Here is a 17536-nt window from a genome sequence, read left to right as displayed (position 1 = left end):
CCCTGCATAGCTGACTTCTCCTCCCCTGAGGTCTTCGCTCGGGTATCACATTTGCAGAGAGCCCTTTCCTGACCAGCTTGTTTCAACTTGCAGCCCCACCCCGACACAATCTCTCCCTCATCCCCATCCCTACCTTTGTCATCAGCATTTGGCATGCTGTACCTTAGACTTAAATATCCTGTTTATTGTCTGTCTCTGCCGTGGGGTTTTTGTCCAGCTTACTCACTGTTCTGCCATGGCATCAAGAACCGTGCCTGACACGTAGTAGGAGCTCGGTGAATACTTACTCAGCACTGGCTGAATCATTATTAGGGTTAATCTTTATCATCTAATATAGATCAGAAACTGTTTGCCAGCCTCCTCATCAAGTGTGTGGTCCAGTTGGAATTGATACAGACCATCGACAACATCGTGTTCTACCCTGCAACAAGCAAAAAGGAAGATGCAGAACACATGGTTGCTGCCCAGGTAACAGGACCAGCTTCGAGAAGAATGTGCTTGTTGGGGGGGGAGTTCGCTCAGATGCAGTGGTGCGCTGGAGCCAGTTGGTAGTGGCTTGCCGGAGCCCATCGGGCTCACCTCTCCCCAGCCCTGCCTTCAGTCGTGGCATATTGGTGGCTTGAGAAATGGGCTGCGATGGAAATATTTATACCACAGAAATCAGCAAACACTAAAAATCGGGGCTTTTCTTTTTTCTTTTTTTAAAATTTCCCAGAAAGCCAATTTACCAGCACCCCACCGCTCAGATGCCATCCCCACCCTGGTGCTTTGAAAAAAGAGTGTTACTATTAATCAGGGAGACTATTCCTCATAATTGGTGTGTAATTATTAACCATAAATAACTGAGAGAGAAAAATATATGGATAAAGATACCAGTTTTTCCTCTGAAGTTTACTTTTTTGTTTTGTGTGTACAACCTTTTATGTATATATGTTATTCTCGGAGACAGAGGATTGGATATCCAAAGGTTGGACAGTAACATTACACCACAGGTTGTAAATGTAAGTGCTTCAAGGGCCAGCAGATCCTGTGAATGAGTGTTCAGAGTTTTGGTATATTCACAGAGTTGTGCAAACGTCACCAGTTTAATTCCAGAATATTTTTATCACTGCCAAAGGGATGCCCTAAGCATTAGCAGTCACTCCCCCTTCCCTCGTCAGCCCAGCCCTTGACAACCACTAATCTACTTTCTGTCTCTATGGATTTGCCTAACCTGGATATTTCATATTAATAGAATCACATAAAACGTGAGCTTTTGTATCTGACATCTTTCACTTACAGAATGTTTCCCAAATTCATCCACGTTGTAGCCTGTAGCCGTAGCATGTAGCACCGGTGTTGTTACATATATGTGGATGTGAGTATACATACATAAAATAATATTCCATCGTATGGCTGCACCACATTTTGTTCATCCAGTCACCTGTTGATGGACATTCAGGTTCTTCCCATTGTCTAGCTATGATGAATAACACTACTGTGAACATTTGTATGCAAGTTTTTATGTGGACATGTTTTTAATTCTCTTGAGCACATACCTAGGAGTGCAAATGCTGGGTCATAGGTGAACTCTGTGCCTGCCTTTTTGAGGAATTGCCAGACTGTCTTCTAGAATAGCTAGACTATTTTACCTTCCTAGCAGCAATGGATGAAGGCTCTGGTTTCTCCACATCCTCACCAATGGTTGTTATTGTCTTTTTTTTTTTTTTTTTTTTTTTTTTTTATTGTCACAGTCATCCCAGTGGGTGTGCAGTGGTATCTCACTGTGGTTTAGGTTTCCGTTTCCCTAGTGACTAGTGACGTCGACCATCTTCTGTGTTTATTGGCCATTTGTGTATCTTTGGAGAGATGTCTGTTTAAATCCTTTGCTCGTTTTTAAATTGGATATTTTAACTTTCTAACATTGAATCGTAAGAGTTTTTCTATATTCTGGATACTAGTCCCTTATCAGATATATGATTTACAACTATTTTCTTCTATTCTGTGCATTGTCTTTCTAGTTTCTTGATGGTAGCCTGTGAAGCACAAAAATTTTTAAGTTTAATGAAGTCTGAGTTAATATTTTTTCTTGAGTGCTTGTAATTTTAGGGTTATATCTAAGAAAGCATGGACTAATTCAGGGTCACAAAGATTTGTCCTGTGTTTTCTTTTAAGAGTTTTATAGTTTTAGCTTTTACATGTAGGTCTTTGATCCATTTTTTAGTTCATTTTGTGTTTGTTTAGTTCATTCACCTTTGTCTTGGCCCCGTGGATGTCCACTTGTCCCAGCATCATTTATTGTAGGGACTGATTTTCCCCAGTGAATTGTTCTGGCACCCATGTTGGAAATCACTTGACCCTAAATACAGGGATTTATTACTGGACTCTCAGTTCTTTTCCACTGACCTGTATGTCCGTCTTTATGCCAGCACCACACTGTCTTGAATGAAATGGGAAGTATGAGTCTTTTAACTTTGTGCTGCTTTTATCAACATTGTTTAGACTATTCTGTGTCACTTGTGTTTCCATATGAATTTTAGGACCAGCTTGTCAATTTCTGCAAAGTAGTAATCTGGGATTTTGATAAGGATTGAACTGGATCTATAGATCAATTTGGGGAATATTGCAAGCTCTACTTTTTTTGTGGTCTCTGGCTTATAAAAATGATAGATCCATTCCTAGAAGGCTCAACAAATATAAAATCCCTAAGTATGTCTCCCATTTTAGGCACCATGTTCAACAAAAACTTCTAGCATTTTATACCTATATTTATATTTTTTTCCCTTCACATTTGAAAACACAGTTGTGGAGCTGCTACGTTCATTAGTCACCTGATGAAGCTAAAGGTCCCACCCAGGCTGCGCTTAGCAGTTCCTGTCTTCACAGTGTGTTACGCAACTGGACCTTCTGTCACATACAGTACAGTGACTTTCTCGTTTTCTAATTTCGTTATAAGGTATATAAAGAGAGGACAGTGCAGCCTGTAGTGAAATAACTGGAGAAGCACATACTCATGTTTGTGCTGCGAAGGCAGTACTGACAGAACAGAAACTTGGGCCGGCAAAGCCTGACATCATGCAGGCCCTGGGCATAATTCTTCCCCCGGCCAGTGAGCAGAGTCCAACGGAGAATTGTTCAGGGTGGTGAGGAATGATGTGTGTGATTCTCAGACAGAGGATGACTTCTGGCGAGTGAGGACTGCCTCCAAGTCCAGAAGCAGCCCGTCCTCACTTAGCTCTCCCACCCCCGCCCCCCCTCTCTAGCAAGACACGCTGGATGCCGACATCCGCATAGAGACGGAGGATCAGGGCATGTACAAGTGCATGTCTTCCCGGCACCTCTTCAGGCTGCTGGACTGTTTGCAGGAGTCCCACTCATTCTCAAAGGCCTTCAACTCCAATTACGAGCAACGGACGGTCCTGTGGAGAGCAGGTAAGGCTACACAGCGGCTAGGACAGGTGGCCGCAGGGGTCATCGTTCTAAAACATTAAAGCCTTTGGGAAACTCCTCATATTGTACACCTGGCTGGAATAACTTGCCAGATATTTTCATGCTTGAGGGGAAAAGAAGGACATGATGGATACATTCCATCCCAGTACCAGGAATACTGCCTGGCACATGGGAGATTTTCAGGAAGTATTTGATGGAAAAATGAATTGATAGAAAAATGAATTGAAATAGATCTAGCAAACCAAGACATTTTACATTAGGTTAAAATGGTGTAGTTAAATATGGTGATATAAAAATGGTGCTAGTCTAGGAGAAACGGAAAGCATTCATACATTTGTTGAGGCTTTTAGGGGTTCTCTCTCTTTCCCCCCTCCAAAAATAAACACATAAACCCTGGAGGTAAGTGATACATGCAAGGCGACAGTGGGAGTCTCATTTTGTGGACTTCACACAGAAGTGATACTTTGTATGATTTTTGTATTATTACCATTACCAGGTAACCATTGATTTTCTGCCCAAATACCTATTTTTATCCATAATTTTATGATGTCATTTTTCTTTGTGGCTTTAACATGTCTAGATGTTTTATGCCTTCGCCTGTGATAAGGTTTTGCTTGTGAGAGTGGTTTACACATCTCTGTGGCTGATTGGTACTGCTTTAAGAAATGTGATTAAGAGTAATGTTATATGTCAATTATACTTCAATTGAAAAAAAGAATGTGAAATATTTCTTTCAGTGTTCCCTAAAAGTAACTAGCTTAGATTCCCGCATGATTTCTCAGCATTATCCTAGAAGTGTGCACTGTTTATATGACTGTCTAATCTCTAGGTTTTAAGGGCAAATCTAAACCTAATCTTCTAAAACAAGAAACCAGCAGCCTGGCCTGTTGTTTGAGGATCCTGTTCCGGATGTATGTCGATGAGAACCGCCGGGATTCCTGGGAGGAAATACAGCAACGACTTTTAACGTAAGAAAATTGGTTTCTGATTAAATGTCTTATCTGTAAAACACAAAACGCATCACAATAATACTGTGAATTGAAGAGAATAAGAGAAAAATACCTGCGTGCTGACGCCTTCACAAACTGTTTTCCTTTTTGCTTCTTTCTTCTATTTGCTGACACTTGTATTTCACTTTTCCTAATGGGCTGAATAGGGCAGGACCTCATTTCTTTCATTCACAAGTTTCTTAAGGCACAGGAACATGGGCAGTAAAAAGCACTCAGAGTTAGCAAGCCTGGAGTGAAGTCCTAAGTCCCTTGAGGGCAATGGCAGCTCTAACCTCCCACCCTCTCTTCTTTCCAAGAGGAATGTATTGGAATCATGTGAATTACAAGGGTGTTCCAACTTGGATTATGCAGAAATGCAGCAGTGGGGGGATGGCATGGAAAGAGCCGCAGACAGAAGAGTAGATCTTCGCCACCCAGCTTCCTGTGAGCGAGATGTTCTGTCTAAGCCCTTTTCACTCTTTCAAGATTTAAACCCATTAACATGCAGTGCTGACAGCCATGTGATGAGACATGCACTCTCCTGCACTGCTAGTGGGAACGTGCAGGGAGGGGATTTTTCCGGAAAGCGGGTGGCATTAAAATCAGGAGCCTTAAAATATTCAGTCTCTTTCTTTGACACAGTAATCCCACTTTTACAGAATCTACTTAAGAAAATGTCTTAGAGGGGCGCCTGGGTGGCTCAGTCGGTGGAGGATGCGACTCTCGATCTCGGGGTCTTGAGTTTCAGCCCCACATGGGGGTAGAGATTACTTTAAAAGAAAAAAAAAGTAGCAACTGTATGCAACAGGAGAAGAGAGAGGCGGTGTGTAGTCAGCTGTGGATGATCGGCTCTGTGTTCATTGTGTGCAAACGCTGATGGGGCCCTAAGCTGGGAGCAGGCCCTGGGCTCAGCGAACATTGAACACGCGGGTTTCATGTAAACTTTACAGCAACCCCCCGAGTTTGGTACAATTATTTATCCCTGTTTTACAGCCGAAGAAACTGAGGCTTAGTGATTTGCTCCGGATGGCACAGCCAGAGCAGGTGCCCAGTAAATAAGTACTCATTGCAAGAACGAAGAGTTCTCCACTCCAGTGAGTGTAGAGGTTAATCTTCTGTCTGACGTGTCTCACTCTCTCTTGATTCTTCCAGCGTGTGCAGTGAGGCCCTTGCCTATTTCATCACAGTGAATTCTGAGAGCCATCGGGAGGCCTGGACAAGTCTTCTGCTGTTACTTCTAACAAAAACCCTCAAAATAAACGATGAAAAGGTATAAACCAGGAAACTAATGTCCCCACTCAGACCCAGGTTTGGGTTCCTTTATGTTCGGAATTTAAAGTAACGATTTCTTCAATTCTTCCAAGAATGGTCACATAACTAGCACCATTCTAGATTCATTAGAGGAAAGTTCATTCATTACAGACAAGGGTGCCATAGCATCCTGAGAAGGGCTGACGCTGAAACCACGCACGTAGCAGTTAAATTGCTGCAGGGATTTTGAGCGCGGCTGTGTTAGAAGAGGGTCCAGATAGTGAAGCCCTGGCTCAGAAGGGGGGATCTGCTTTGCTAAAATGGATGTTGACTTGGTAGCAAAGCTGTCCCCAAAAAATTTGTGTTTCAGTTAAGCATAATTAAAAGATGTTCTAATTTGCAAATTTCCCCCCCAACTTTTTAATAGCAAGAAAAAGCACCAATATTGCAAAAAGTTCCAGGATGAGATGAATACTTTTGAGAAACTAGTGCCAGAAAAAGTAGCTCCCTGTCTAATCTGACCTCTCTTCTTCTCTCCCACCTCAAGTTTAAAGCACACGCTTCTATGTACTACCCCTACTTGTGTGAAATTATGCAGTTTGACCTGATTCCTGAGCTCCGAGCAGTTCTCCGCAAGTTCTTTCTACGGATAGGTGTTGTCTATAAGATATGGATTCCGGAAGAGCCATCACAGGTACCAGGAACACTGTCCCCAGTGTGGTAGCCCTGGCCCCCGCGGGCCACCACTGCAGCTTTGCAGAACGTTCACCACGCCACCTCTGCCTGGCACATCTCGTGGAGGGTCAGATCGTAGGCACAGGGAGTCGGCCTCTGGGAGCTCAGAATGGCCTGGTGGAAGCTGGCCTCGACGCGGGTCCCGTCAGTCCCTGGCTGAGCCGTTGTGCTGTTTCATTAAAGTGTTGCATACCCAGTTAACGCAGTAGGTGGGGAGTCTGTTTCATCTCTGTCATTCCGTCTTCCTGACTCACCTGTCAAGCCTGTCGCCGCACATGCGCCATTTCCTAGCAGAGTCCCATGATTGGCTGTACGTGTTCTGTCGGAGGAAGTCGCTGTCCTTGAAAATACTGAACATAGCTGTAGAGGTTCGTGATTATTAGAGAGTATGTTAATAAAATTTCTTGTAACGGCTAAATGCCGCCTTAATTATGCTGGATTTTTTGTTGTCATTTGAGTGTGTTGGAGAATTTTGAGTGTTTTTGTCAGTTGTGAGTCAGCTGTAGTTAGATTAGTTTGGAGAAAGTTTGGGGAAAAGGGTTGTTTTTGTTTTGTTAATGTCTGAGTGATTTTTACAGTACTTTATGAAAAGCTATTATTGAAGATTTCATTGAAAGCAGAGTTTAGTAATTAAGTTAGAATTAAGAGCTTGCAAGGTTAAAAATTTTAAAAAGGTAGTGCCTCCTGGCTCTCCCTGTTTTAGTAACCTGGGGAGAAAAAGTCTATAGGGAAAAGTAAAAAATGTAATGAAGACGATTAGCCTTCCTTGGAAGTAAGTATTTGTGGATGGGTATGAAAATTTCCAGAATACATTGTCCATCTCACACCCTCTGAAATCTAATATATGAAGTAGTAACAAAAATGAAGTAATAATTTAACAGAGTTAATTTATATTTGAGTAAACCCTTTATTTTTACCTCAGAATAGTGAGTGTAGTGTCCCTCCTTTGCACAGTCCCCTTTCAAGGGCCCTCCAGAGAGGGATGGCGGCTGTGCGGGAGAAAGGCCGTCTGCAAAACTCCTCAGCCACGTGTCATGAGTCCTTGACCCAGAGTCGGCCTGTGCTATGGTGGGACCAGCACGGCTGAACTGTGACCGTGGCAGGAGATGGCCTGTGCCCAGCTACTGCCATGAACTCAAGCCTCGGAGCTGCATTCTTTGGCAGGGTTGGATTCTGGGGGCCCTTATTGTGTTAATAAAGGTGCAGTAGTCTTAACGGCAATTAGAACTGAATCCTGATGCGGCAGCTTATGTAAAGTTTGCAACAAACAGGCCTGCCGCCTGCAAGCAGTCTGTTTGGAAGCTTGATTTATTCTGAGTCAGTGAGAAAGAGAACATATGCTTCACTCCGCCCCCTCACCCAGGGCTCCCCTAGAGCCACGCTCAGCAGGAGAACCAGTGTTACACGGAGTCATTACCACATTCAGACTTCTGCCTGCCCCTCAGTTCTGGAAATTGGGTTGTATTGATGTCAACTCTGGTGCCTTAGAAGTTAGCAAGTTGGGAACCTATCTAAAATCGGCTGGTTTTTTTTTCTTTATAGAGAAGGATTTCTGGTGCTTTTGTTTCCTAAGAAACTGATTTCTTAAATTTGTTTTTAACAGCCTTGAGAAATGTTTGGTTTGGGCCAGCAGTACTCTATTTTTTTTTTCTTTCCCCCAAAGTATTTTAATTTATCTACCAAAGAAAAAAAGAGCAGGTTTAAGTTTTTATGTTACTTACATACATTAGAGAAGAGGAGCTGTATCATTTAGGAGGAAGGGACCGTGGGCGAGTATTTTACTGTGAATGGAAAACGTCAGCACCTTTGACTGACCTTGTCCTGGGATGTATTACGTCTTTACGCTGCCGCCAAGACTCCCTCCCCGGTACTGTGGTCGGTCACAGCCTCAACAAGTCCATGCTCTCCATCCATATTTGTCCTGAAGGCATGCCCAGGAACGTGCCACTGCGTCCCTGACTGGAGACTTCTCCTTTCCTCCTGAGGTTCTCAGGTGCCATTTTCTTCAGCGGTTACCCCACCACCAGTGTCTTCCTGCCTTCTCTTTCATTCTTGCCACCTCTTGCAGAGTGGGAAGTGTCTGACCACATTTTGTTCCATGCCCAAATATTCAGCTTTGAATTTTTTTTTTTAACTTTGTCTTTTAAAAGATTGGATTTTCTGAATGAGGCATTTGAATCGTACCAGCATGGACCTTTTAAAAACCGGGATGTCAAACCATTTGGGGTAATTGTTCTTGCCGGTGGCCCGTGACGTACAGAGGAATTCCTTACCTCTACTAATAAGCCATTCAGCCTAAATTCTACTTTGTGAATAAATCTGTTCTATCTCATGGTAAATGTGGCTTGTGCCACTCAAACACTAGTGATAGTGAGAAGAGTGTGTGTGACTGCAGCCCCAGGCCAGGACGCCATTCGCGAACAAAATTAGAAAAGATGGAGCATTTCCAAGGCCTTATTTCTTTGTCAGGATGCTTTAAGTGTTGATTATATGTGCTGGGTCTCTAGAGAAGTTTTTGTTCCAACACTGCTACTTGGAGCAATTTTGTTTTTCTGCACTGTCCTTTAGGGAAATCACCAGCTCTGGCATCTTAACAACAAACGGTGGATGGGAAATTTGATTTCTAATATGCATCTTTAGAGTCAAATACACCTTTTTCCTGTTACTCCTCATGTACAACCAAAGAGCTACATTATGGAAATTGTATCATAATATCTGGAAACATAGCATTTTCCTCTGACAGGTGACTTTTGTACAAAATGCAAAAAACAAAAAAAATAAATAAACAAACAAAAAACCCGTAGACCTTTCTGTTGTTCTTTTGCAATTATGGCTCTCCATTTCACAGTCTTTATAGTTCTCGAAGGAACCTGCGGACAGAGGCAATTAGATCGTCCCATTCAAATGTTTGTTGTTACGATGCAAATGGATATTGGTTGAGACAGAAGCTAGATCCTTACTACTGCATTCCCTGGGTTCTGTTTTAACATTTGGGTTAAAGTAGACATAACCTGAACTCATGTAAAATCCTGGAGTTTTATTATCAGCAGCTTTGCAGTTGGAGAAACAAAGAAACCAAAGCTGATTATTTAGAAGAATGAATCTATCTGGAAATCCTTGCTCTCAAAAAAAGACACTCATCAAAGGTGTAGTTTTTCTCAGTGTTCTAATTTTTAAAAAATTTTATCTTCATATTTGCATCAAATATTTCTTTATGTGCAAAATGTATGTTTTACCTCCTTAAAATGCCTAAAAGTTAGTTAATAGCTACTATTGTTTAATCTATACACAATGATTAAGTGCATTTAATATTGGTAATTTAATGAAAAGCATTCCTTGCCCAATGGATGTATACATTTTTGAAAGAATAAGCTGAATTATATAATATGAAATGCTATGTAAAGTTTTCTATGTAAAAATATTATGTATAATACTGTTAAAATCCCATGCTTTAATCAGGTGGTAAATCAATAAAGTTTTAAAAAGTAAAGCTGTTTTTAATATAGTAATTTGTATGTGTGTATATAAAATCAAGCTATAATTTTGGGTACATTTGTTCTTATGGCAGCTATAAGCTTATGGTTCTCAACTGGTAGTAAAATTTGGCCTCAATAGTTAACAAAAATAATTTCTAATAGGAGAATATTAATTGTGGGTTTTAATTAAGTAAGGTTCCCTTCTTCCCCCTCCCTCCCAATGAAAGGGGAAAAAATCCAGTCATGAGAAGATTCTTATTTATCTCTTGAATTCACTTTAACTCATTAATTAGTTTGACCAGTGGGTGAGTTCCCAAAAGAAGACAAAAATCTCCTCTTGCCGGTGTTGAGGGCAGATTTGCAAAGGATGACTCACAGGGTAGCCAACTTGGACACTGAGTGGAAGGCAATTCTAAGGTTCACAAAGGGTGCCAACGTAGGAAGGCATGGCTTGGCTCTACTGCCTCTGAATTCAGAATCCATTCTTTCTGAAATATCCTAAAATTGTAAATCACCATTGTGCTTAAAATACTCCCCTGCTGAAACTAATACTTTTTCATCTTTATTAATTTATTGGAATAAAATGGCGACTCTCTGTGGTCCCACATAGCAGGTGCTTCCAGTGAACAGCAAAAGGAAAAGGTTTCTGAAGAGTCTTTATCTCACCATAGCAGGTAGTGCCTGGGTTTTACCTAGAGCAGTGGTTTTCAACCTGCTGCCAACCAGGAGTTTCCAATTCTGTCCCCAGGGGGGCACTTGGGACACTTGGCAGTGTCTGGAAACATTTTGGGTTGTCACAGCAGGAGGGTTGGGTAGAATGCTGCTAAACAGCCCCCACTGGAAGGAATTACCCAGCCTCAAGGTCTAACTGGTGCTGAAGGCTGAAAAACCCTGAACTAAATTGACTCGGAGTCTAAGAAGGTTTCTCTGGTGTGGTGCTGTAGGACCCAAGAGTCTGTCTGCGGCAGATACTGTCAGCTTTCTCTGGCCTTCCTGTTAAAAAAAAAAAAAAAAAAAAAGGCATTTCTGCTTACCCATTTTAGAAAGGGCATGCTGAGGTCACCGGTTGAGGAAGGACCAGCTCCACATCATTTATTTAAAGTGCTATTATTTAAGCATTTTGCAAGGTAGTTTCAGCATTATGCCTGTATCCTCCCTGCCCACAGACTGGAGCACAAATTAGGCAAAAGTACATTTTCTTTTTCAAAGGACCAGAGTGATCCCTGGATTTTTTGCAAAGCTGTGTAACACACCAGTTGTCCAGTTCAAGAAACCTGCTAAATTGTCCTTGAGTGAGTGAGTTGTGTCACATCTTGGGTGTGGCCAGCTTAGTAAATGCAACGACATACCCACAGCAAAAGAAGAAGGGGTGAGGACTCCCCCAGGATTCTGGCAGAAGTGACTTCAGTATTTTTAAACATGTCTGTTTCCAGACACAAGCCAATCTGGTGCTCAACTGAAGACTGGTCATTTGTATATAAGTCAGTGTTCGCCGTTCCCAGAGACTCCCCAGCTTTGCATAAAGCTTCTATAGCTTCTTCTTCACTGACCTAATTTAGATTTGCTTAAAGAATGTATCTTGATTTATGTTCAAGAAGCACCTTGTGTTCTGGTAAACTTCTTAGCTTGAGTGAATTTGACCTTAAATAATGGCATATTGATTTCCTTGTGCAGAGTGCTATGGGTTTTTGAGAAGCAAGCAAAAACCAAGCATCATTCTATAGGAGAGGCCAGTGGACAGATCACGGAAGCTGGAACGAAGAACTCTTTGTACAGAAGGATTTGTGCTAACTTTCTCCCCCTTTTTGGGCATCAGCAATAAGCAGGCTATTAATGTCACTTTTTAAAGAACTAACATTTACTGATGGCTTACAGCACTGCAGACACTGTACTAAGTGCTTTGCATACAGGAAATCCTTTAAACTTCACAGCAACTGTATGAAATAGATACCATTAGACGTCCATTTTTTAAAGTGTATTTATTTACTTATTCATTTTAATAATCTCTACACCCAACATGGGGCTCAAACCTATGACCCCAAGATCAAGTCACATGCTCCACCGACTTAGCCACCCCAAGTGTCCGACTTTTTGATTTTGGCTCAGGTTGTGATCTCCAGGTCGTGAGATCAAGCCCCACATCAGACTCCACACTCAGCTGTGGAGTCTGCTTGGGATTCTCTCCCTCTCCCTTTGCCCCTCCCTTTCGTGCTCTCTCGCTCTCTCTCTAAAATAAATAAGTATGGGTGCCTGCATGGCTCAGTTGGTTAAGCGTCACCTTCGGCTGAGGTTATGACTCAGGGTCCTGGGATCTAGCCCTGTGTCCTCAGGCTCCCTGCTCAGCGGGAGTCTGCTTCTCCCTCTCCCTCTGCCCCTCCCCCTGCTCCTGCTCTCTGTCTCTCTCTCTCTCTCTCTCAAATAGGTTAATAAAATCTTTAAAAACACACACAAAAAATAAATTGCTAAAATAAATACATAAATACGTAAATAAAAGTTATATGTCAAAATAGTGTTTGAAAACACATTCCATCCTCCTTCCTTGACAAATAAAACCTTTGCAATACCTGGAAGTTAAAGACTGAATTCTCAGAGTTCCAGGCCAGAACACAGCAGCATGGAAAGAAATAAGCCCTTGTACTGCCCCCTTTCTCTCCCTGCTCCGAGCTCAACCTGTACCATAAGGCTTTGAATGTGTGTGCGTGGATATGCAGCTCCGTCCAAACCCCCCCGAAAACACATCTGTCCCCAAGTCACACCGCCAGTGTGCAGGTGTTCACAGCTGTTGTGTATCTGCTCTCAGGAGTGACCCAGCCAAGAGATTTCCACAGACCCTGGAAAAGGGCTTGGGGCCTCTCAGTGGGGAATTCCAGGGTCCCCAGAACGGTCTGAAAGGCGGTGATAAGGGTTCTGGGTGAGCACGCCCTCTCGGCGCATGGACCCCTCACCTGTGGGCAGCTGGAGCGGGACCAGCACCACACCCTCTAAAGGACAGGGGCCAAGGCAAGGGTCCAAAGGCCTGTCCAGGTCTCCAGCAGTACCTGCCACCTGGGAAAACGCAGGACTGGGAACAATGGGAGGCCATCAAAAGTGCATTGTCGCCCGGTCTTGGGATGGAGATAAGAGCTAACACTGCCTCGGACAGTTACCATTTTTCAGACGCTCTTCCACGGGCCTCATCTTTCCTGGATCTGCCATACTCTCAACCCCCCTGAGAGGCAAATTATTACTATCACTACTATAATAGAGATCAGACAGCTCAATTCTAAGTAACTTGCCCGGTGTTATACAGATGGCGTGAAGGTCTTAAGCTGGGTAGTCAAGTCCATGCTCTCTCTCTCTCTCTCTCTTTTTTTTAAGATTGTATTTATTTGACACAGAGAGAGCACAAGCATGGGGAGTGGAAGGCAGAGGGAGAGGAAGAAGCAGGCTTCCTGCTGAGCAGGGAGCCCGATGCAGGGTTCAATCCCAGGACCCTGGGCTCATGACCTGAGCTGAAGGCAGACACACCCAGGCGGCCCCATGCTCTTAACTAGTCTGATACAACTGGATCAAAGAAGAGTGACAGTAAAGGTCTGGTAAAAGATGTGTCAAGCTATGTCAATTCTATCTCAATAAAGCAGGGGGGATAAAAAGATATGCCAAGAAATTGTTAACCAAAAGAAAGCAGGTCTAATAATATTGATGTCAGACAAATAGAATTGGAAGAGGAGAGGTCTGAAAGGACCAAAGAAGAATATTTCACATCGTCAGATGGTAGATAGACTTCATCAGGAAGAAATGGCAGGCACCTTATCTGCCTAATAGCTTCAAAACATACAACGAAAGACAACTGAGTACACTTTAACAATGACAAAGCCAGAATCATGGTGGGAGACCAACATGGCTCTCAGAGAACATCTGATAAAGCAAAATTAAAATAAGGACATGGAGAACATAAAATATTACCCACAGCGAATGTCCTAATTAGCTAAAGACCAAATCCTCTCATGTTCATACTGTGTGAATTTTTCACCATGTGTACGTTAGCAGTTGTAGCAAACCTGGGAGTGTGTGTACTGATGGGCTGGGGGAGAGTGGGGGGGTAGAGATTCCCAAGGGAGCCTTCAGGTATCACCCACGGGGATTGGAGGAGGACACACCAACCTTCCTGTGCCCCTCACCTGCATGGATCTCCTTGCGGCTGCAAAGGGCAAGGGGAGTGGGCACCACTAGAGCTGTGTCTGCAGACATGATAACCTTGGCACACCTCAGGGCTTCCTGCAGAAACTGGAAGAGAAGCTAGACCTACACGAGACGCCAGCCAGCCTCCTTCGTGATTAGCTCTCAGGGATGAAAAACTGTTAAATCATCAGGATTGTTCTCACCAGGATTGGTGGAAAATCTTTGTCCAGGAAAGATTAGTATGATTGATTACTCGTGCTATTGCTGCAATGGTAAAAATTCATCTTTTCCACTAGCATCCTAATAACTTACACCTTTCTCAATGGACTTTATTTATATAGGGCATTTCATTCAACATTCAATAAATACGTACTAAGCAGGTACTATGCGCTAGGTGCTGGGGGGGGCAGCTGTAAAGAAGATAAATAATGTCTTTGTTCTAATAGAGTCCTTAAGCTGATGGTGAGGGGAGCAATTAACAAAGACAATTGCAAAGAATGATAAACACTATGAAGAAAACAATGATCTATTGAGGCTAAGGTTGCCAGATAAAATACAGGACACCTGAGACAATGTGAATTTCAGATAAACAAGGTATGATCTTTTAGTAGAAGTATGTCCCATGCAATATTTATACTAAAAGATCATGCATTGCTTTTCTGAGATTCACACTGAACTGGGTGTCCTGTATTTTACTTGCTAAATCTGGCAAACCTGGGCGCCTGAGTGACTCAGTTGGTTAAGCATCTGCCTTCTGCTCAAGTCATGATCCCAGGGTGCTGGGATCGAGTCCCAAGTCGGGCTCCCTCTACCCCTCCCACCTGCTTGTGATATCTCTGTCAAATAAATAAAATGTTTAGAAAAATAAATCTGGCAAACCTAAATGTCGAGTTACCGGGTGTAGAGAGTGGGCAATTTCAGATAGCGTGGAAGGCCTCTCTGAGGAGGTGACATTTGAGTGGGAGTCTGGATGTACAGAGGGAGCCTGTTATTCAGGGGTCTAGAAGAGCATTCCAGGCACAGGGAGGGGCAAGTATGAACAAGTATGAACACTCTGAGGTGGAAATAAGCTGGGAGCTTGGAAGAACAGAAAGGAAGGCGAGGTGGCTAAGTTGAGTGAGGGTGGAGAGGAGGAGGGAGAAAGGTGATGAGGTCAGACAAGTTGGCAGGGGCCAGAACTTCCAGGGTTTGTGGATTGTGATAAAAGATGTTGAATAATTTTACAAAAAAGTTACATCTGTGACCCTTTCACTCAGAGCAGTTTTTGCATTTTATCTCAGGAATGGCTTTTACAGGTTCATAGCCAGGGTGCTGCCCACGATAAAGTCAGACATTGTTAAAGCAGCAAAAACGATTTTATTCAGAAACTACTCACAGTGGGGGAGAGAGTTGATTCCACCTGTGCATTTTATTTTTTAAGATTTTATTTATTTATTTTGAGAGAGAGAGAGAGCATGTGAGCAGCAAAGGGAGAGAGAGAATCTCAAGCAGACTCCCCGCTGAACATGGAGCCAGGCACAACCCTGAGATCACGACCTGAGCTGAAACCAAGAGTTGGAGGCTTAACCGACTGGGCCACCCAGGCACCCCTGATTGGACATTTTATTTTTTATTTATTTTTTAAAAACATTTAATTTTTTTATTTGTCAGAGAGAGAGCACACAAGTGTGGGGGGGGAGCAGCAGGCAGAGGCAGAGGTAGAGAAGCAGGCTCCCTCCCTGCTCAGCAGGGAGCCAGATGCAGGACTTGATTCCAGGACCCTGGGATCATGACCTGAGTCAAAGGCTGCCGCTTAACTGACTGAGCCACCCAGGCATCCCTGATAGGGCATTTTAAAGGAGAATGAGGGAATTGGGGAAAGAGTGAGGGCCCAGGTGAAAACTTAAAGCATTGGTCAGTGTAAATGTCATCAGGCCAGCTATGTCTGCTAGCTGGCAATTATCAAGGTTAGGCTCCCATCTGCCCACAGAGAATGAGAAATAGGCCTCACCTTCCTGATGATTATATTTCAAAGTAATGGCTTTCAGGTCATTGAGAAAGACACTCCTGAATTGCAGGAGATACATACACATCTCAAGGGGACAGAAGAAGGATTCACAATTTTAAGTCCTTTTAAGCAAATGCTCTAAGAAAGGGAGGTTGGGGCCTATACTCAGGTGTTGGCTAGAACAGACAGTAAATTCTCCTGGCAGCACTGAGCTTTCTCAAGCAGTCATGTGGTGTGTGTGCGTGCATGCGTGCGTGTGCGTGTGTGCGCGCGCGCGTGTGTGTGTGTGTGTGTGTGTGGTGGGGGTGGTGACAGAGGGGGACACTGGGGTCATCCTAAGGTTCAAGTTTGGTCATCTCTTACTGCAGAGGTTTGGACAGAGTCATTATCAGCTGAGAGTTCTGCAGTTCTCAGAGCCTATATAATTCTGTGTTCTTATATTTGTTTCCTCGAGTGATAACTAAATACATGCCTTTCAGTCCCCCGAGTCAGCAAGCTAGCAATTGCAAGGGATGGGCTCTGAAACAGCTGGGCCTGGGCCTGCTGGTGGCTGAAAGTGAGGGCTGGGATTTCCCTAAGTCCCCATTGCTTCCTGTCGTTGTCACACTCTACGGATCACCAGATCCTACAGGCTCTACCCCTACAGCATATCCTGAAGCTGTCCACTTGTCTCCATATGCACTGCTACTCACTTGAGTCCGGCCCATCACATCTCTCTCCTGGATGCCTCCAGGCTCCCTGCTTCAAGCTCTTCGCCCCCATCCCCATACAGTCCATTCCCACACAGCAACTGGTGGGCCTTTTAAAGTGTAGATTTGGTGGCCATCCCTTAATGGATGCAAGTGAGACCAGTCTAAACAGGGCTTATGAGGTCTACATCATCTGGCCCATGCCGGCCTCTCTAACTTCATCTCCTGCCTCTCTGCACTTCATTAAGCCCCAGCCCAGCTGGCTCCTGCCTCAGAGCTCAGGCTGTTGGAATGCTCTCCAGGAGGATCTTGACACAGCTGTCTCCTTGTTGAAATTCAGGTCAAGTGTCACTTGTTCAGAGGTTTTCTCTGACCAACCAATGACCTTCCAAGTCACTGCCTGTCATATCACCCTGTTTTAAATTTTCTTGTTGTAGCGCTTATCAAAACCTCAAATGATTTCGTGTATACCACGTCTCCCTCTAAAACCTGCGCTCTGCGAGGGGCAGAAAGGTCTCCTCAGTCTGAAAGGCTATGGGCACGGCTTTGAGCAGTTCGTTCCAGTTATAGAAGACCTAATACGTACCTCACTGCAGCCCTAGATCAGGCTAGGTCGCACTCCAGCGGCCACTCGCTGAACTCCTCTTCGTTCTCAGGAATATAGGGATTGTGATGCCCCAAGCCGCGGTCTGAGCCAAAGGGCATTGGCGCTTGTGACGTCAGCGCAAACACAGAGCCGGTCGCGATTGGCCATTCGAGCTTGGGTGGGGCCTGAGCACTCCTGGCCCCGCCCCCCGCCTCTGCCCCGCTCACGCATGC

The 17536-nt window shown here is 43.8% G+C and overlaps 1 protein-coding gene across 1 annotated transcript in view; it reads left to right on the top strand.

The window, feature by feature from the left end:
• ARFGEF2 (ARF guanine nucleotide exchange factor 2) overlaps window positions 1-6605 on the top strand; it is an 89786-nt gene extending 83181 nt beyond the window's left edge. Inside the window, exons 35-39 of the mRNA XM_045771561.2 lie at window positions 338-468; window positions 3243-3411; window positions 4259-4397; window positions 5571-5688; window positions 6217-6605. Coding sequence (XP_045627517.1) covers window positions 338-468; window positions 3243-3411; window positions 4259-4397; window positions 5571-5688; window positions 6217-6393 — 734 coding nt within the window. The 3' untranslated portion in view covers window positions 6394-6605. The remainder of the gene's footprint in view (window positions 1-337; window positions 469-3242; window positions 3412-4258; window positions 4398-5570; window positions 5689-6216) is intronic.
• The last annotated feature ends 10931 nt before the right edge of the window (window positions 6606-17536 follow it).

The sequence above is a fragment of the Ursus americanus genome, chromosome 22, assembly GCF_024610735.1.
Source record: "Ursus americanus isolate L20-20 chromosome 22, mUrsAme1.1.p, whole genome shotgun sequence".
NCBI classification, from domain to species: Eukaryota; Metazoa; Chordata; class Mammalia; order Carnivora; family Ursidae; genus Ursus; species Ursus americanus.
This window is presented reverse-complemented; position numbering and strand designations above follow the sequence as displayed.